Genomic DNA, 21,533 nt, shown 5'->3' with positions numbered 1-21,533 from the left:
ATACATACATGTAAATATTTGATAAACATTAAGGACCAATTGACCATGATATGTCTTAGAGATTACTTTGGAAGATTCTGGCCAGTTGAAATCATATTTTAAATAGTAGTTGAATGACTGCTATGTTTAGATTTTTAGATGCTCCAGTACTATTCAGTAGTATAGTTTAGTGTTTCATACATTGGTACATTTTATCTAGCTCTTTTATTTTAGATAATAACTTACTGATCACATGAAAAATTTAAGAACGACTAGATTCTTTTTCCTCATATTATTCTGATAAATCTTGATACATTCTAGTATAGAGAGTTATATTATTACTTTCTTACAGAATGGGATTGTCAGAATGTGGCTTTAATAAATTTTTTCTTCCTTTTCTTTAGTGTTATTCCTCTTTTAAGAGAGTCTGTTGGAATATTAATGCAGAGAACTCCTCCGGTGTTAGAAAATGCTCTGCCTCAGTGCTACCAGAGGGTAAGTTTCAAAGCTTCCAAACCATTAGATTTTATATTGTTTCCAAGCTGTTAGGGTTTTTAACTTTTACAAATATGGGTAGCATATGTGTAATTTAGTATTTCTTCCAAGATTGAATGCTAACCATGAATGCCATTTATACAAACCAGAATAAAATCATTGGAAAATATTGAACTATACTAAAGAAAATGTGGTAGAAATTGTCCTCATGTAGAATTTGAGCAGTTCTTTTAAAATATAGATACAAATAGCAGATGATATAAACATTTATTCAGTATATTTTTTGAGTTCCTACTTTGTGCCAGAAATTCTAATAAGGTACTAAGGATATAAGGGTAAGCAAGACAGACAGTGTCTGTGCTCAAAGAGATTGTGGTTTAGTGGGGAAAAACAGGTACTAAATAATAAATTGATAAATAAGAAAATATCCATAATAGTTACTATAACAGAAATTTTAAAAAGTGATGTAGTAGACATGGATGATTACCTTAGATTCACGAAGGAGGTCATATTCAAGGAAATTGAAACCTTGATGACAAGAAGGAGCCAGCCTTATGAAAATCCTGGAGAAGAGTGTTTTAGGCAAAGGAACACTTTATGCTAATGCAGAAGTTCTACGGCTGGAACTAATTTAGAGTTGTGAAGACCAGAAGAAAAGGTCCCTGTGGCTAAAGCATAGTCAATAAAGGGATTGGCTGGAAAGGGGAGAGAATAGTAGGGGCCAGATCATACAGAGATTTTTGGTCTTACTAAGAGGTTTTGATTTAATTTTAATCCAGTGGGAAGTATTAGAAAGTTTTTAGGGAGGAAGAGTGTCATAAAACTTGTGTTTTTAAAAGATTATTCTGCTTGCTATTGGAGAACAAATTCTAGAGAGAATGAAAGCAAAGAAAACCAGTTATGAGGTTCTTGTCATTTAAGTGGGGCAAAATGGTGGTTAGGACTACCGAGGGAGCAGTGAAGATGGAGGTAAGGACACATTTGGGATAAATTTTTGGAGATGGATTATATTAGTGGAGGGGAGAAAAAATGTTCACTCTCAACTAGGTAGATGCTGGTACCATTTGTTAAGATTAAGGCTGTGTTGATGCAGGTTTGAGGATGGAAAATCCACACCCCCCCCCCCAAATCAAGAGTTCTAATCTGGGTATGTTAAAATTGAGATGCCTTCTATACTCTTAGGGGAAATGTCAGTGAAGTAGTTGGACATGAAAATCTGGTGTTTTAAGGAAAGATTAGGACTAGGAAAAGTTCTGAGTCATTGATATATGAATAATAAAATATTGAGGGGGGGGTGCCTGGGTGGCTCAGTTGTTAAGCGTCTGCCTTCGGCTCAGGTCCTGATCCCAGGGTGCTGGGCTCGAGCCCCACATCGGGCTCCCTGCTCAGTGGGAAGCCTGCTTCTCCCTCTCCCACTCCCCCTGCTCATGTTCCCTTTCTCGCTTGCTCTCTCTTTCTCTGTCAAATAAATAAAATCTTTAAAAAAATAAAATAAATAAAATAAAATAAACATTGGGATTATGTGAGATTCCCTTGGGAGAATTAAGCTCTATTCTTTTTAGCTTTACTTTCAGCTCCAGGTTTACAGCACAGGTGGTGGGAAGCCAGAAAAGGGAGTGGTTAGGAAGGGAGCTGGAAAACCAAAAGAGCATAGTCTCTCAGAGCTGAAGAAGGAAGCAGTGATCCACTTTCTGTGGGGCAAGCAAGGTAGGAACAGAGAAGTGATCATTGGTTGGCATCGTGAACAGCGCTAATAACCTGGATGAGACCAGTTTCAGAGGAGTTTGGGGAGGAGAGCATGATTTGAGTAGATTAAGGAGAAAATGAATTACGGAAGTAAAGACAGTAGCTACAGACAACTCTTTTAAGAAGTGTGGCTGTTAAAGGGAGCAAAGAAATGAGTTGACAGCCTGAGTATGGATATAGTATCAGGGCAGGGCTGTTTGTTTGTTTTTAAAATAGGATATTCTGGAATAGTGCTGTCCCATAGAACTTTCTCCTATAATGGAAATACTATATAATCTGCAATGCTCAGTATGGAAATCACAAGCAAAATGAGCACCTGATGTATGGCTAGAACAATTGATTTTTTAGTGTAGTTTAATTCTCCTTATTTAAATAGCCACATGTGTCTGGTGATTTCTGTATTACACAGTGCAGTTCTAGAGCATGTTTGTTATTGATAGGAACAGGCCATCCTAGAGGAAGAAATCAATGATATGGTAATAAAGGTGGTCATTACAAGAAGGAAGTTCTTGAGAAGATGAAGAAGGATTGAACCATGGATGCCTGGGTGGCTCAGTTGGTTAAGAGTCAGACTCTTGATTTCAGCTCAGGTCATGATCTCAGGGTGGTGGGTTCGAGCCCTGTGTTGGCACAGAGCCTTTAAGATTCCCCCTCTACCCCTCCCTCCTACCTTCCCTCCCTGCTTGTGCTCTCTCTCTCTCTCTCTCAAGAAAAAAAAGAAAGGGATAGAACCAGTAGCAGTATGGAGGAATTCAGTGTAGAGGGGAGCCAGGGGTACTGTATTCCTGGAGGGGAGGCAGAAAGTGCTGACATAGATGAGGGTCAACTGGTGGATTTGGTGGTACAGGATAAGGGATTTTTATGTGCTTCTATTTTATCATTTATAAGGCAGTATAATCAAACACTCCTTTGGCGCAGAACGCCAGAGGAGGGGCACCTGGGTGGCTCAGTTGGTTAAGCGTCCGCCTTCAGTCCGGGTCGTGATCCCCAGGTCCTGGGATCAAGCCTTGTGTCCTCCCAGCTCAGCGGGAAGCCTACTTCTTCCTCCCACTCTGTCTCCCTCTCTGCTTGTGCTCTCTAAATCTTTTAAAAGGGGAGGAGGGGGGGCGCCTGGGTGGCTCAGTCAGTTAAGCGTCTGCCTTCAGCTCAGGTCATAATCCCAGGGTCCTGGGATCGGGCCCCACATTGGTTGTCCCTCTGCCTCTCCCTCTGCCTGCTTGTGCTCTGTCAAATAAATAAAACCTTGAAGGAAGGAAGGAAGGGAGGAAGGGAGGGAGGGAGGGAGGGAGGGAGGGAGGGAGGGAGGGAGGGGGGAGGAGAAGCTGTAAAAAGGTTTTTTTAGATAGGAAAGTGAAGTGTTGCCCATTTATCATTTGTGGTTATCATTTTAAGGTAGGGTAGTCATCATAACTGTGAAGGGAAAGGGCAATTTATTGAATGCTTACTATAAGCTGGTCCCTGTACTAATTGTTTTACATATACAGTTTCTGGTCTTCACCATATCCATACAGGGTAAGTTTTGTCTTCCTTTCCATAGGTAAAATTGAGGCTCAGAGAATTTAAGTAATTCATCCAAGGTCACAAATGCTAGTGGCTGAACCAGAATTCTAATCCATATCTTTCTGATTCCAGAGCTCATTCCCTTTCTATTATACCACACTGTTAGAGTAGGAAAAGCATCTGTGACTACGCTTTCCCCAAATTGTTTAACTTGAGGAGAGTTAAAGCCAGTTTGTATAGGAACATTCCTTAGTCTTAGCTACAAGAGTACTTGTAGGTAGAAGAGATCTATTCATTCGGTTGTTTCATTCACAGTAGACCATCCCGTGAGGATGCCATTCAGAAACATGTAGAGTGATACCAGGTTCAAGCCACTATGTCATCAGAATCCCGAAAGAGGAAGAGTCCACCTTGACCTCTTTTCCCAGTAAAAGCAGTTTTTAAAAAGGCCACAGTTGGTATTGTCTCAAATTTCCTACCAACTGTTTTGGAGTTTATAGAAAATAATGCCTACATTGATCAAATTCTGATAAAAAATGAAAATTTTTGATAGTTCTCGGTTCAACTTTTTCTTAATTAATATCCCAAATAGGTTACTTAAAAATCAGAGGATCTCAGAATTGAAAAGGATGTTGACTTTTTGATAATAGGCATTCTAACAGGTGTGAGGTGGTATTTCATTTGGTTTTGGTCTGCATTTCCCTGATGATTAGTGAGTTGAGCATGTTTCACTGTTGGCCATCTGTATGTCTTCTCTGGAAAAATGTCTATTCCCATCCTCTGTCCATTTTTTAATCAGTTTGGTTTTTTGCTATTGAGTTGTATGAGTTCTTTTTATATTTTGGACATTAACCTCTACCTTCTCAATTTTTAATTGTCCTTTCACATTTTCTATTTTTTTCTCTTATGGCATTTTCTTTTTTTTTTTAATTATGGCATTTTCTATATTTCCAGAAACTTATCCCTTTTGTCTGTTTCAAAGTTGTGTTTTTATTTTGTGTGCGTTTATGTATATTTATCATACACACACATACACACACAATTTACTAAGCACTTACTTGGGCCAGGCACTGTTTTAGATGCTAAGGATACAAAACATGAAAAGAAAAGAAAAAAATTCCCTGCCCTTTTGAGCTTAAGTTCTGCTGGAGAGACAGGCAATAAAAAATATAAATAATATGAATGAATAATGCAGTGTATGATATTATGCTCCAAAAAGTAAAACATAGCAGAGAAACATAAAAGTGAAAACATTATTATTTTACATAGAGTGACAGGAGACCAAGAGTACAGGAGTTATAGTAGCTTACTGAGAAGATGACATCTGAGTAAAAACCCAAACAAAGTGGACCAAGTAGAAATCTGGAAGGAAGGTACACTTCAGACAGAGGGAATAGCAAGTACCCTGCGGCAGGAATGTGCCAGACTTTTCAGCCAATGGTGAGGAGGCTGGTTTAGCTGAGGAAGAGAGAGCAAGGGGACGCCTAGTAGGAGAGGAGGTGATTAGGTAACAAGTGGGCCATGTGACATGGGCCCATATAAGTTATTGTGAAAGCTTTGATTTTTATTCAGAGTAAGGTGGGAAGCCATTGGAGGATTTTAAACAGCCAAGTGGCAGCATCTGACCTAAAGTAACAGGATCGCAGTTGGAATACTATGATGAGAATAGATGGAAAAGATGCAAGGCCAGAAATGGACCAGTTACTATAATATTATATTATTACACTTATACTATTATAATAATCCAGACTAGAGATAATGCTGTCTTCAGCTAGGCTGATAGTAGTAGATGGTGAGAATGTTTGGATTCCACTCAGTGGTAATACTTTGTGTATTCACAAGCTACACATTCATATAGTATTCCCTTTTATGGTTTTTAAAATCTGTTATTTGTAGTTGTTCTTTTTCATGGAAAAAGGCATGGAAACAGTTCCTGTTTGTTTTTTTTTCTTTTCCAAACCTCCTTCAGAGTTTGTCTTGCCAGTGGTTGTCAGCCTTAGGCTATGGAAACCTTAAGGAGCCATTGTAAAAACTGAGAGACGTCCTTCTCTTTTTTGTTGTCACATGATTTAGAGAAGAGTATATGTTGGCATTTAGCTCCTTGGGGGAGCTTGGGGATGCAAAGGGTCCTATAGTTTCTGACACAGGGAAAAACCGTCATGTCCAAAATATGCCCCCTTTGGGAAACACTGACTTCTCTACTTAAGTAATCTTTTAAAGAACTAGTTTTTTGATACTGTGAATTCTAGTAGTTTCTAAGTCTCTGGACCATTGATTTCTGTCCTTTATTTCCTTCCTTCCTATTTCTTTGAGTTTACTTTGTTGTTCTTCTAGTTTCTAAACGCAAATGAGTTTATACTTGTTTTCTGATCAAAGTACTTGAAAGTGTAAATTTCCATCTAGGTGCTCTCTCAGCTGTGCCCTACAAATTTTGGCATGTGATCGTTCACATTTCCCAAACACCTGCCATGGCACATAATGAACTAGAGAACAGAATCCATGTTTACTGAATATGTTGCATAATAATAGTATTACAGTTAATAATCTAAATAGCAGTTTAGTGAACTGCAGCATAATAATAATAATAAAACAGCATACATAATAAAATAAGGGAGCCCTATGATGTTAATATTTGCCCTTTCTGTTTCAGGTGCAGCAGTTGCAAGGAGTTTACAGTTTACAAGAGCAGCACTTCTGGACCTTATGTTCTGATGTTTATGTTGGGACCTTGAAATTAGTAGTAGCCCCTGATGCTGATGCCAGGTGGATTTTAAGCCAAACACATAATATTTTTACTCAGGTATGACTTTTTCATTAACTTCTTAAAGATCTTTGAATTTATCTTATCTACTAGTTTAAAAAATATTTACTACTTAACATGTTAAATATGTACGTAAATAAATATATATATGCACACACACACACATGCAATACTATGAGGAAAGCATAAAAGTACTTTTTTTCAACCATAAAGGCAAAATTGGGAGATCTTATTTTAGTTAATACTCTTAAGGAAGATAGTCCTGTTCTCTCATTATACTGATTTGAATTCTTAAGAAAAAGTAGATTCTCCTTTACCATATACTCCTTATATAAGACATGTTAAATGCTGTTTAAAGCCAAGAACTAAAATAGCATTTGGAATAAGAATAATGCCTTGTCAGTGGCTTTAACTAAAAGTAGACTATGTTAATGTTTTTGTGTGATAGCAAAGCCATAGTTCTGTGTGGTTTAAAGCTTAATATTCTGTTGTATTTGGAATCATAAATTAGTCACTGCATGCCTGCAGCCAAATCATTTGACTTGATGCTTATTCTGTCTTGAGTTGACATAGTCATGTGACTGATAATGTAAGAGTGATATATATGATTCTGTATCTGCTGGGAGAATAAGAACATCATGTCAAGAACATCTAAGGAAAGAGTGAGAGAATACAAATTTTTTTTCATTCTAGTTTGCTGGAAATATTTGGCGAAAAATCTAGATGTCGACACTGCTGCTAAAATTACCTAACACATAGATCTAATGAGGAACTGTTTCCATGCCTTAAAAACTGGCCTCTTAAAAACTGGCCTGTGCCTCCTGGTGTGATACAGTGAGAGTGTGGGGTACTTTTGCCCGAAATGGTTAATGTGAATCTAGTCACTAGCAGAACAAACCCAGCTTGTAGAAACTTCTATAAGACTGTTAGCCTGGGGGCGCCTGGGTGGCTCAGTCGTTAAGCATCTGCCTTCAGCTCAGGTCATGATCCTGGGATCAAGCCCCGCATTGGGCTTCCTGCTCAGCGGAGAGCCTGCTTCTCCTTCTCCCACTCCCCCTGCTTGTGTTCCCTCTCTCTCTGTGTCTCTCTCTCTCAAATAAATAAATAAAATCTTAAAAAAAAAAAAAAAGACTGTTAGCCTAGATTCTTACCAAGTGTTAGTGTCATGAAAAGGGGGGAAAAACAGTGTGGAGTTAACTTCACAGTTGAATGCAGTGTCTTACCTTGATTGAATCTTAGATTGGGGGGAAAAAAAAAAAACAGGCATAGAGGAAACTATTGGGTAACTGGGAAATTTGAATATGGACTGCATAATAGTTCATAATAATTGTGTAGGTGTTAGATTTCTTGGGTGCAATAATGGATTGTGGTTACCGAAGAATGCTCCATTCTTAGCAGATCCATGCTGAAGGATTCAGTGGCGAAGGATCAGGATATCTAATTTTCAGATGTTTCAACAGAAGTAAAAAGATTATAAATAAATATACTTAGAAATAAAGCAAATGTGGCAAAATATTAGAAATTGGTGAATATAGGTGATTTTATTTTTTAAAAAAAGTTAAAAAACAAAAACTTTGGAGGCTCCTCATTGCCACCAGGATAAAACCCAAACTTTCTAGCATGACCCCATTAACTTTTCAAGCCTCTGCTATTCATTCCCATATACTTCATACCCCTCTAGACTGTTTACTTTTCTGTGTGGGACAAAGATCCTACTCTAATGTAAAGGTCCAATTCAGTTGTTACTTTCTCTCTGAAGCAGAAAGACCCCTCTAAGCTGCATAACTTTATCTTTTGATATACATATTTATCTGCAGGTTTCTTCCAAATATGATTTTGCATTCTCAATGCTTAGAAAAATGTACGTGTATAATAAATTTGTTGAACAAACAAATTCTTAAATCTGTATTTGACCAACACCATCTTTATGTGTGCTAAGTATGGAAAAATATGGTTGGGTTCCCATTGGTCTTTTTAACCACAACACAAAAAGATGGTAATGGTATAAAGAATTAGAGATATAGACAGAGATACACACACACAGGGAAAGAAGGAGAGAAAAAGGAGAAGAGGAAGAGAAACAGATACATCATATCTTCAGACACGGACAACAGAATATAATATGCAGTTTAAATTCAGGATCTTAGCATAAATTAAATGTCTCTCTTCTCTAATAATGAGAAATGTATGGTTATGTTCCTTTGGGAATAAGTAATGAAATAATTTTATGTGTAGTCAACAGCAAGACTTACTCTACTATGAAGCACTGTGCTGGTACCACTTACTCCAGAATTTTAATAACTAGGTCCCTTCTTTAACAGACACTCTTAAGTCTGTATGACTTTCTTGTAATGAGGCATGCAAGACCTTCACAGTATGTCTGAATCCTTCTCACATCTCTCAACAGGGGGTGTTTTATTTTTGTTTTCCATTGGTGATTATTCTTTTTTTTTTTAATGTTATGTTAGTCACCATACAATACATCATTGCTTTTTGATGTAGTGATCCACGAGTTACTGTTTTCATATAACACCCAGTGCTCCATGCAGTATGTGCCCTCCTTAAATACCCATTGCCGGGCTAACCCATCCCCCCACCCCCCTCCCCTCTAAAACCTTCTGTTTGTTTCTCAGAGTCCATAGTCTCTCATGGTTCGTCTCTCCCTCCTATTCCCCCCCTTCATTTTTCCCTTCCTTCTCTTAATGTCCTTCATGCTATTCCTTATGTTCCACAAATAAGTGAAACCATATGATAATTGACTTTCTCTACTTATTTCACTTAGCATAATCTCCTCCAGTCCCATCCATGTTGATGTAAAAGTTGGGTATTCATCCTTTCTGATGGCTGAGTAATAATAGTCCATTGTATATATGGACCACATCGTCTTTATCCACTCATCTGTTGAAGGGCATCTCGGCTCTTTCCACAGTTTGCTTATTGCGGACATTGCTGCTATGAACATTGGGGTGCATATGGCCCTTCTTTTCACTACATTTGTGTCTTTGGGGTAAATACCCAGTAGTGCAATTGCTGGGTCATAGGGTAGCTCTATTTTTAATTTTTTGAGGCACCTCCACACTGTTTTCGAAAATGGCTGTACCAACTTGCATTCCCACCAACAGTGTAAGAGGGTTCCCCTTTCTCCAACTTTGCCAACATTTGTTGTTTCTTGCCTTGTCAATTTTTGCCATTCTAACTGGTGTAAGGGGGTATCTCAGTGTGGTTTTGATTTGAATTTCCCTGATGGCTAATGATGATGAACATTTTTCATGTGTCTGTTAGCCATTTGTATGTCCTCTTTGGAGAAGTGTCTGTTCATGTCTACTGCCCATTTTTGACTTGATTATTTGTTTTTTTGGGTGTTGATTTTGAGAAATTCTTTATAGATTTTGGATACCAGCCCTTTATCTGTAGTGTCATTTGCAAATATCTTCTCCCATTCTAAACAGGGGGTGTTTTAGAGGCAAAAGTGGCTCTTATGTGGCTGCAATAACCTTGCTTTTTCACTGTCATTTCTAGATCATCGTTCTTTCCTTTACCCTCTCTCCTAGTTATACTGCGTCCTTCACCCTCCTAATGTGAGCTTCTGTTGACCTCCAGGACATGCCGCAGTACTCTCCTAAGACTTGGGCACTTAGTCACGGTTTTCCCTCTGAAGGAATGCAGTTTCTAGGTTTAGAAATGCACAAGCAGCTGTGTCCATTCTTAGGAACTGCTGAAGTTGTAACTGAAGTAGGTGGAGATGGCTTCTTCTGGTAACCTTAGACATCTTGGCTTTTAAAATGGCTGAAGCTGAAAGTTTATTCAGCTGCTTCTTTGGTTTTGGAAACTGTATTTGGGTTTTGAAATTTTTTTTGAAAATTTTTAAGCTCTGAAAAATATTTTCAGCCTTTTCATCAGCCAAGGTCAATCAAGCCCACTCTATTTCATTCCTTGCAGAGCAGGACCTTGCAGTGAAGATGGTTCAATACATTTTTTTCCAGAGGGGAGGGGGAACCACCCTACTAATGACTTCTATTCCATACCTTTAATGATTTTAAAGTTTCTTAGTGATCATTGTTTTAGTTCTGACATATGCAGAATTGAAGTTCCAGAAGACTAAAAGAAGGATTTCCTCAGTAATAAGTTATACTTTTTGGTTTTAGGACATTTTCAGGTGTCTTTCTTATAACTGATCTTTTTTTTTTTTTTAAGATTTTATTTATTTATTTGACACAGAGAGAGCACAAGTGGGCAGAGCAGTAGGCAGAGGGTGAGGGAGAAGCAGGCTCCCCACTGAGCAGGGAGCCCGATGTGGGGCTCAATCCCAGGACCCTGGGATCATGACCTGAACCAAAGGCAGCCGCTTACCTGACTGAGCCACCCAGGCGTCCGTTATAACTGACCTTAAATCAGAATTTAAGTGATAGCTTTTGGTTAAAAAAGTTCTTGTCAAAATATCTATGAAGACAACTTTAAACTGAAAACGTCAGCTTGAGAATTACAACTTTCTATTCTATTGATAAAACTGTAAGCTTCATGACTACTTTAGAACTGTATATTAGGCATGTCCGTTTTATTTGCATTTTCCATGGTATCAGTCTTTAACAGCCAGCTAAAGCTGTGCCTGAATAGAGAGTAAAATAAGTGAATTGGTGAACTTAGATTCTATAGGAATTATTAGGTAAGGGCTAATCCAATTTTTAAACTACAAGGTTTTCTGTTGGCATAGAAAAAGTTTTCTCTCCCATTCTCCCCTGCACTACCTTTAAAAAATGAGTTATCATTTGAGAACTGATGAAATAGACAACTTATTTTTTATATTTAGTGTATGAACAAGAAGATTAAGATGGCAATTTAACATTTTATGTGTCTTTTAAACTTGCTGATATCATGTTAATTTTTTTAATATACTGTTTTGTTAGAAATAATGTTTGAAGAAAAATCTAGAATATGCTTGTTTCGTTGTGCTCTTCGGTTCCACAAAGCACAGAAGGCAATCACCTAAAACATGCTATCTACTCCCTGATAGAACTTTTTTTTTTTTTTTAAGATTTTATTTATTTGACAGAGAGTGTGAGAGAGCACAAGCAGAGGGAGCAGTAGAAGGAGAGGGAGAAACAGGCTCCCCGTGGAGCAGGGAGCCCAATGTGGGGCTCGATCCCAGGACCCTGGGATCATGACCTGAGCTGAAGGCAGGCGCTTAACCATCTGAGCCACCCAGGCACCCCCCTGATAGAACTTCTATCTTGATTTCTTTCATCTTTTCTCCTCTCCTGCCTATTTCTGTTATGCATGTTAAGTCCAGAACCCCCAGCTTCCTGCTTCACCTCTTTGTGCTCTAGCCTCTAGCCTCAAAATAGCAGTTCACTCTGATACCCAGGAAGGAACCAGAAAGCCTCCTCACATGCGCAAATGGGAGTTCCCCAAGTTTCAGGAACCTCCCCAGCCTCCATGCTCCTGATACCTTCCTGCCTGACCGCTGACGCCACCCACCCTCCTGTCTGCTGAAGGGTAGGGGGAGCCAGTGGGAGAAGCTACTTACCCCTCTCCAGGGGACTAGCTAGTTTCTACCCTCTTTGTTTGTTTTCCTGTCTGTAGAAGGTTTTCATCTGTCACAAGCGTCAGTTCTGCTTGCCAACTCTGCAACTCTCCTTAGCCAGCTTTCCATTTTCTTCATCTATGTGCTTGATGCGTACCAGAACCTAACCTCCTCAGAGGTTGGAGTAAACAGCCATGGGATGGGAGGCCAACAGGCCCCTGGGTTCATTGTTTGTAATTAACCCACAAGGGTTAAGCCCTCACTGGTTGGCTGGTAGAGGGCAGAAACTGCAGCAGCAACAGCAGCTGGGCCTTCAGTGAGAGCCCACTGCGCACAAGGCGCTGTAACAGCTGCTTAACGCATCACTCCAGCCTCCTTATAAACAAGGGCTGTTCTTCGCAATTTATGGAAAAAGGAACCCAGGCCCAAGTTACTGCTCATGACTTATAATGTCATATTCACTCACTGTTCACTAATTCTGAGAGGATTTAGGTTTCACATGGAAGACTAAGGCAGTTTTCAAGACTTCATTTTTTTTTTTTTTAAAGATTTTATTTATTTATTTGAGACAGAGAGAATGAGAGAGAGAGAGCACATGAGAGGGGGGAGGGTCAGAGGGAGAAGCAGGCTCCCCGCTGAGCACGGAGCCCGATGCGGGACTCGATCCCGGGACTCCAGGATCATGACCTGAGCTGAAGGCAGTCGCTTAACCAACTGAGCCACCCAGGCGCCCTCAAGACTTCATTTTAAAAGGATAAAGATTAATGTTCTATGTTCAGTCAAAAACTAAAGTAGAAAGTTTCTGTGGAATTGGTAGAGAACACAAACCAATAATTTTCTATAGCCATATTCCTGTGTATTTTTCTCTCTCTCTTTTTTTTTCACCCCTGATTTGTTTTCCTTTCCACAAAATGAATATTGATAATGAGGATATTCTAAGTCTATGGCACCAGGTTAACATTTATTTTCTTAGGAGCGCATGTGTTAAAAACAAGTCTTAACGATTTAAAAAAGTGTTGACTGAATTATGGTTTACATGACTCATGATATAAGACACAATGAATATTATATGGTTTTCCCTTGCTTAAGACAAGGCTTTTAAAGGCTAGGCTCCGACTCCCGGTGCCATCCCAGTGGTAGAATGTCTGATGCAACTGAGCCCTGTTTTGATCTGCTAGAGTATTTGTCTTGTCTTTATGGTGTGGATAAACTGTAGAGAAAACCTGGTTTGTATTCAGGGAGAACCTGACTCCCTAGGAGTCTTTGGAAATTCTTCTTTTCTCTCTGCTTTGAAGGAAATTGAGAAAGGAACATGGGAAGTTGGAAAACGAAGCTGTCCCCGTCAGGACAGCGGGATGAAGCAAAATGACTTTTTCCGTTAGACAGCTTTTATGTAAAGCTGTAGCCCCTCAGGGGAAAGATATAAGCTTGAGTAATTAACTCATGATTATGCAAAGATCCATTTACCTAGCCTTTTTGTTTTTCCTCTTTTTTTATTGCCTTGGGCTAACCTCATTTCTTATTACCATCCTCACTGTATTAGGGCTGGGGCTGAGGGAAGTGGTAGGGGTAGTAATAGGAGCCCAACTTACTTTGACCATTTTACTTTCATTAACAATTTTGTTAGAAAAGGAATTAAGCCAGTTTACTTGGGCAGTAGTTGTTTTTTTCTTAAGGTTAGATATACAAGAATTTTGCAGAAGAGTTCCTTAGTTATTTCAGAGACCATCTGGGTTGAGTAAATCAGATATATTTACAACAAATCATAATAATTTATTTTAATAGCCTTTAGCCTTTTATAGCATATGAAATCCTTTCTCATATATTCACATATAATCCTTACAGTGGTACCTCAGATGTAACAAGGGCTTATTAAATACTTTCAAATATTGGATGAACATATAACAATTTTGTGAGATAAGTAGACTTGGTATTTATCAGTGCTTTTAAAATGAGAAAAACTGAGGTTTGGTTTTAAATCTTAGCTCAAAATCATGCAGATATTAAGTTCTGTCTTTTTTCTGCCATAAGCCTCTTTAAGGAAAGGCTGCTATTAAATGTAGTTTCCATAAATTGGAATAACAATTTTGAATTATAGAGCTTTAACTTGCCCACAGCAAGGATTTTTTTATTTTATTATTACTATTATTATTATTACTATTATTATTTTTAATGAGGCAAGAAAGCTAAAACCTTTTCTGTGCTGATAAGTTTCTAGGGTCTACCCAGCTTTTTATCCCATTTGAGTGGTCCCTGCTCCTCTCACCCATTCATTAGTGTTATACAGAGCCCACCTATTTGAATGGTAGGAAAAAAAGCCATGCTAGAAATCACTGTAGTGTTATCCCCCACTCTGATTTTTTTTCCCTTTCCATTAATACTCTAATTTGCCTTTCATTCTTTGATACTGACCAAAAAATGCTTATTATAGCTATGTATACTTTAATGTTAAAAAGTTATTTTTACTTGAAAGAAGGAATTTAGTAGTAGAATTTCTGTTCATCCAACAAGCATTTATTGATCACTTACCATGTGCCAGGCACTATTTGAGGTACTAGGAATCAGCAATGAAAAAACAAAGACAAAATCCTTGTTTTGTAGAGATAACATTATAACAGGTGAGCATCAGCAAACACAGCAATGGAGGTGATGTGAAATGGTCAGGTTTCGGGATTGGGCTACTTTGAAAGTAAGGCAGACAGGTTTTCCTAATGGGTTGAGTGTGAGAGAAAGAAGGGTCTTTAAGTTGTAACATCGAGGATGGCATTGAGTTGTAGATGATACAAGATCACCAGGCTTGGGGGGAGGAAGTAGTGTTTTAATACTTGTCAGACGTCCAGGTAGAACTATGAAGTAGATGGTAGGTAGGTTCCAGTGGGGAATACAAGTGTGGGAGGTGTGAGCATGTAGATGGTACTAAAAGTCTGGATACTAGATGAGATCAGCTAGGGAACAAATGGAGAAAAAGAAGGAATCTGAGGACTGAGCCTTTGCATATTTCAGTGCTTAGTGCTCAAAGGTAGGAGGAAGAACCAGCAAAGGAGATTGAGGAAGACTGATAATTGAAGTAAAAGGTCACCAGTGAGTATTCTCTGAAAGCAAAGCGAGAAAAACTGTTTCAGTAGGAAAGAGTGCGCACCTTTGTCCTCACTGTTAGAGTAAGTACTAAGAGGACTGACAGGTGAGTACTGGTCTGAGCAACTTGGAGGTGACCCTGACAAACACCTTTGCAAAGTGGTGGGTGGCAAAAGTTCAGTTGAAATGCGTTCAAGAGAGGGGCACCTGGGTGGCTCAGTCGTTAAGCGTCTGCCTTCAGCTGAGGTCATGATCCCAGGGTCCTGGGATCGAGCCCTGCATCGGGCTCCCTGCTCGGCGGGAAGCCTGCTTCTCCCTCTCCCACGCCCCCTGCTTGTGTTCCCTGTCTCGCTGTGTCTCTCTCTGTCACATAAATAAAAAATCTTTAAAAAAAAAAAGAAATGCATTCAAGAGAGAATAGAGAAAAGGAGTTGTAGACAGCATATATACAACAATTGATAAAATAGGAGAGTTGGGAGCAATTTTGAGAGGCAGTCCTTAAATAGCGGGTTCATCTCCAGAATTGAAGAGAGGCGTTAGAATGTAATTAAATAATCAACAGATGGTCCTACTTAAGTATTTGCTCATCGTCCGTCACAGGAATATTGAGACCGGATCGCTTTATGATTTTAGTAGCCAGTTAGGCAAGCACTTTGCTGTCTTTAGTAGAATAACAGTAGATGGGTAACCTCATTGTTCCAGATTTCACTTGGACATGGTTTGTAATCAATAGCATGGCTTTCTTCTGTAGAGGTAAATGGGGGACCTTTTTGCAATTATGAAAATACTTATTTCTAAGATAAAATTACTGGCCCTTTTTGATGAAGAATGGAGAATTATTTTCCAGAGGCAAAAAAGAAAAACAATGCTTTCCTTTTTCAAAAAAATGAGATTTTTTTTTTTTTCTATTACTTTTCTGAAATGTATAGTCTGCTATTAGATTGATTTTCTGATTTTTTTTTTTTTTTTAACTTTTCAGGCTGGAGTGAGACAGCTTTATGTACAGATTGACTTCGCGGCCATGTAACGAATGAAAAGAAATTATCCTTTTTGGGGGACCTAATATTTCCGGTACTGTACAATCCCAAATGTTGTACCTAGCTTTTTAGGACAGAAAAATTGTCACGACAATTGCCCAGCGCCAAGTAGACCAGGTAGCGTCAGCAGTTTGTGCTCTGCCAGGAAGGAGCTCATAGCTAAGGGAGCAGAACTAGGAGGAGCTCTCCTGGACTTTTGGTCGTGTCTTTTGTGCTCTTCCCTCCAAACCATTTTAATTTCTGATGTTTGTAGTTTTGTCCCAGGATGTTATTTTTTGTTTGTGTACCTTTTTTTTTTTTTTTTTCCCATTTTCAAAAATGCCCTCAGCCCTAGTGGTCATCCTAGCGAGTCCGAATTCAGATGCTGGGCTTCCAGTCATCTGCACAGTCTTCACTGAAGCTGCTGGAAACCACTGCTTTCATTTCCACAAAACTAGTGTTATTAAAAAAAAAAAAAGAAATCATTTTATATGTAATGTCACAATGGTTGACATTCTTCAGTATAATCATATGTTTGTAAAATTGTTTGTACCTTGCAAACTTATGAACCAAACCATATTGGGTTTTCAAAGTGCCTTTGTATCAGAAAATGTATTTGCCAGCATAATAATGTACCATCAAAGGTCATGCATATGGGTTTTTTTAATGGATAATTCTATAATCTGTATGAAGTAAGACTCTTAAAAGTGATGTATACAGATTGTCTTTGTGTGTACTTCCAGCCTAGGTTTAAAGATATGAAAAGTTTCCTCTTATTGCTCTATCTCATCGAAAAATAGAAGGTGTTATTTTGCTTTTTAAATCAAATTCAATTATCACATTATTCTGTGGACTGTGTTTTCAAAACTTTGCAAATGCATCTGTTATATAGACGATTGTTTTGACTTACTTAAAACATCTGCTAAATCCCATATTTCTCTGAAAGCTACTGTGTCTGTGAAAACTTCCCTATGTGTCTCCTTGCTGTTTTTATGGGTTTTATTTTTATTTTTTCTTTTTTTAGAGAGTTGAGGGAGAAGGGGCAGAGGGAGAGAGAGACTCTTAGGCGGGCTCCACGCCCAGCATGGAACCCGACACCAGGCTCAATCTCACAACCCTGTGACCGTGACCTGAGCCGAAATCAAGAGTCGGATGCTTAACCCACTGAACCACCCAGGTGCCCCTATGGATTTTATTAATGAAAGGCAATGTAGAGGGAAGGCAGAAATGGTTGTGACAATGTTACTTTGTTTTTTCATTCTTCAAATGCCAAGTCATACAATTTGTTTTCCGGTGCAAGCATTGCACAAATACAGTTGCTTTCAGAAACCTAAAAGCAGCATTTTATTGAGTTTAAACTATTGAAGATACAGATCAATTGTGATAAAACAGGTGTCTTAGAAGTTAATAAACAAGTTGATTTCTAGGTTTTTGTGTATTTGAAAAATAAAATTGTGATTTGAGAGGACAAGTGCTTGAACACTCAAATATTCTGTGTTTTTGAAGAAATATTGATCTGGATAGACATTTACCCATTGTTCTTCATTTTATCACAATGTATGTTCCCTTTTAACTTTAAAAAACTGAAAATTCTTGGGGAAAATAACTCTGCAGGATGGAAATGATTGTTTAGAATGTAGACCAATAATAAGCACTTTTTCACAGATGGGGCAGAAATCGCTGTTGATTTTGTCTACGTTTTAGAGTAGCTTTCTCCCTATTTCTGATCTACAATTTATGAACTAAAGTGTATTAGGAAAACTGGACTACTTTCTTAATGCTTTCCTAAAATGCTGCAGATTGCTATGAGCTGTTGACAGTCTCCTTTTTGCAGATTAAGCAGTATTTTCAAAACATTTTTACTTACTGCCAGGCAGTTCTAAAGCTAAGAATTCCTGCAGTAGAATGTGTTTAACTAAAACAGTTGTTGAGATGTTTTAGGAGGGAAAGTATAAAAGGAAATGTCCTGATAACATACTACTTTTTCATTATAAGTGTAAGTGACTATTTGGAAGTTTGCATCCACTCCGAGCCTGATAGAAGCCTGGGATATTCTGTGGGTTTTGGCATATTGTGGAAAATGTCAGATCTAGATGAAGGTGGGAATTTTGGATGTGTGCCTTTAAAAGCTAATGTTATATGTAATTGTACTGATTGTTCACATATGGAGACAGTATTTGCACTGGCATGGAAACTTGAGCAGTGCATTTTGAAGGTCCAGTTCTGCCTTTCCTCAGGCCCTCCATTCCAAGTAAAGTTTTTGTCAAAATTGGCATCATTTTAACTATACTCTGAATACACAAGTGCATGCATATGTGTTTTTTCCTTGATAAGGCATTGAGCATACAGATTATTAGACTGATATGGAACTCTAATTTTGCACCTATTACAAGAGATTTCCAGCTCATATCATTTGGTGGGTTGGCATTAACATTTATGCTTTAATTAAATGTCCTTAAACCTGTGTGTGCAGCAGTGGACAAATCAGTGTGAGAAAAAGCAATCTTGTTCTAACAAATATTCGGTCTCACCTGTGTTTCTGGCACAGACCTATTTATTGCTAAAGTAGATAATTTCACTGAGAAACACTACCTGATTGTTGTAATAGATTTGAGATGTCTCTATGGTTAACTCTTGGGGTGGGTGAGGGGGAGGGCAGGGCGTCTTTGAGTATAACTTTGCTAGTATTTTAAAAATCAAAATATTCCCTGGAGAACAAATTTGTTTCGCTCTGGGAAAGTTTACCTTGCTAAGTAAATTTCCCCAAACAGAAATATACCTATATTAGTTTTGTGTTTTAAAATCTAGATTGTATTACTCAAAGGGCTTACCATATGTGTGACTTTATTTTGCTGACTCCCTGTGCACTTTTGTGAAGGACAGTGTGTAGTTTATCTGTAGCTCTGTATTCCTCTTGTCGTCGCCAAGCGGTCTTCTGCAGAGGCATAAGGAAGTAGCAGCAGATGTTAGTGGCATCTACCTTTGTCTCCGGATGCTTCAGCGTTCTTCAAAGCCTCCGTGTAGACCCCAGTAACCAAAATACTGTGACTTGTGCACCTTTGTAAAGCAGCCCAATCAGTGACTCCAGATGCAATTGATCAGAGTTCTATAATGTTTTTACCTGCTATGGAAGAATCAATTCTATAGAGATTATTATGGTAGCATCCTCATATAATGCTGGGATTTAAGAACAAAAATATGTCATTGCTCAACATAGAATTTTACATCTAAGGGACTGTCCTTAAAAGCAGTCTCGTTCTACCTCTCATTTTACAGATGAGAACACTGAAGCCCAGAAATGCTGTCATTTACTCACAGTCGCAGAGATAATTAGTGGCAAAGCCAAGACTAGAGTCCAGGTCTTGTGACTCCAGGTCAAGTTCTTTCTCCTCTACTGTGCTGCCTGCCTCTCCAGTGTAATATTTGCCTTTCTGTAAATGTGATGAAAAAGCATTTGTAAATAAAGGAAAGCTGACCTCCATTTTTGGTACATTAAGGCACTTTATAAATGGAGTTTTATTGTCTTATTTTTCATAAGTAATTATGAGGTTTAGAATATTATTTCCATACTTCCATTATGAGGTTTAGAATATTCTTTATGGAAAATATAATTTTTGTACTCTTACTTTTTTACTCTTATGAAACCAGTTCCTGATTTTTAAAATATGATGACATCTGTGCTTTGGATACTTTTAACTTGTGAATTTTTCTGTTAATTGCCCAAGGCTAAATCCAATTTAAGGATTGCTTAGTTTCTTTATTTTGTTTATATTCTGTGAGCTGGTACTTTTTAGAAACCAGGCCAATTCTTACAGGTCGTATCATTTCACTCTTGATACTTTAGTTTTCACTTACTGGGGAGCTTTTTGGATTTTTAACATTTATTCTCAGAGCCACACAAAATTGGGCATTAAATTAAATATAGAACAAAACAGGTCTTTTAATTCAGTAGGGTGAAATTTTGAAGTCTTACCAGAACCCCAAATGTTAAATTGCTTACTCTCAACATAAAAGCATTACCTTGATAAAATTAAACTTTTTTTTCTGTCACCATCTTCAAAACAAATTATTTTCCAGTTCACGAGAACTTTGGCAAAAAAAAGAAAAAATTTTATTTTTTGAAGAACACTCATTAAAAGTTTTATTAATGGAAGAAGATTATTTCAAGACATGACCCACCAGAAGCCTTAGTGATCCAGATCTCTACCATCGAGGTAGACTTACATACAGTGAAAAATTATCGAAACAAGTATCTGCAGAGAAGTATAGTTATATTTAAAGGCCAAATAGATGTGAGTCTTTTTGATGAGGGCATCTTTGGTTTGTGTTTAACCATTTCCCAACTACAAATTATACGGAAAGGGTGTCTTTGTGTGGCCTTTTCCATGGTGTCACATTTGAAAGCCTCACATTTCAATAAAGGAAGAAATTTTGCATGCTTTTATGACTGACAGAGCATTTTCAAATTCCCTCCCTGGGGAAGGAATTCGTAACTGTATTTTCCAGATGAGGAAGCTGTTGTGGGAGAATTTAAATGACTTGCCTGAGGGATAGCCGGTGGTAATGCACTGACCTTAAATCCAGTGCTTTTTCTGATGACTGCTCTGTTTTATGTATATCATTCTACAGTGGTTTAAAGATCCAAGAAGTTTTAGCAGATTTGAACAGATTCTCTAATAAAATCAGTGAACAATTATGACAAAATTGATTATGGGGTTAATAGTTGTTACATATACATTGCTTAAACTCATTCCTTCATTCAGTTCTCTCACACTTATTTCCTACATTTGCCATTGAATTTAAACTGTGCAGTCTAAAAAGAATAATCAGAACTCCTTTAAGTATTTTTAAAACCTTTTTAAAAAGTTTTATTGATGCTCAGAGTAAGCTGCTTAAAAAAGGGATTGACTCAGAAGAGAGTCCTTGCCAGTGTGTTAAGTAAAGAGAAACTGAATTCATCCTGGCTAAGAGAGGTTAACATAATTGATGAAGGAATTATCTTCCAAGAAGTACAAATAATTTTTGCTGCTTGAGAGGGATCTGAGGATGTACAACATTACATTTTACAGACACCTTTTCAAGAAGAAATCTTTTTCATAATTAGTAGCAATCTATGCTTAATAAAAGTATTGAACTTTGAAGTCTTCCCATGGCTTTGAAAATTTAGTATTTGCAATTCTGATGATGTTGGAAAGTTTGTAAAAAAGAATGTCTTTGTCTCATCATCTATCCCATTATTCCCAAACTTAGTATGAATTTATATGCTCAGTAAATGTTTGGTTAACTAGTGAGTAAATATTGTAGGTCGTAGTGGATACAAAAGTAACAGTTGGGGACAGATAGAACCAGTAATTTATTATTACAGAAGACACCTCAGCTTTTCTTTGGCATTTTTGCACAAATAAGTGACTTTGTATCCACTTCGGCCATTTTTTTCTAG

The 21,533-nt window shown here is 37.9% G+C and overlaps 1 protein-coding gene across 4 annotated transcripts in view; it reads left to right on the top strand.

Annotated features, from left to right (window-relative positions):
• The window catches only part of SLC30A7 (solute carrier family 30 member 7), an 83,598-nt gene extending 63,418 nt beyond the window's left edge, over positions 1-20,180 (top strand). For 2 of the 4 annotated variants that reach the window (XM_064588739.1, XM_045897091.3), the window contains exons 9-11: positions 384-474; positions 6,371-6,520; positions 16,057-20,180. In XM_064588739.1, coding sequence (XP_064444809.1) covers positions 384-474; positions 6,371-6,520; positions 16,057-16,104 — 289 coding nt within the window. In that variant the 3' untranslated portion in view covers positions 16,105-20,180. The remainder of the gene's footprint in view (positions 1-383; positions 475-6,370; positions 6,521-16,056) is intronic. The other 2 variants (XM_064588740.1, XM_064588741.1) reach the window with 2 other exon arrangements.
• Positions 20,181-21,533: the final 1,353 nt, after the last annotated feature.

This window comes from Mirounga angustirostris, unplaced genomic scaffold, assembly GCF_029215605.1.
Source record: "Mirounga angustirostris isolate CCGP_5_RB_7025 unplaced genomic scaffold, mMirAng1.0.hap1 SCAF_4, whole genome shotgun sequence".
In the NCBI taxonomy this organism is placed as follows: Eukaryota; Metazoa; Chordata; class Mammalia; order Carnivora; family Phocidae; genus Mirounga; species Mirounga angustirostris.
Note: the sequence above shows the minus strand (reverse complement) of the source record. Positions and strands in the feature narration are given on the sequence as shown.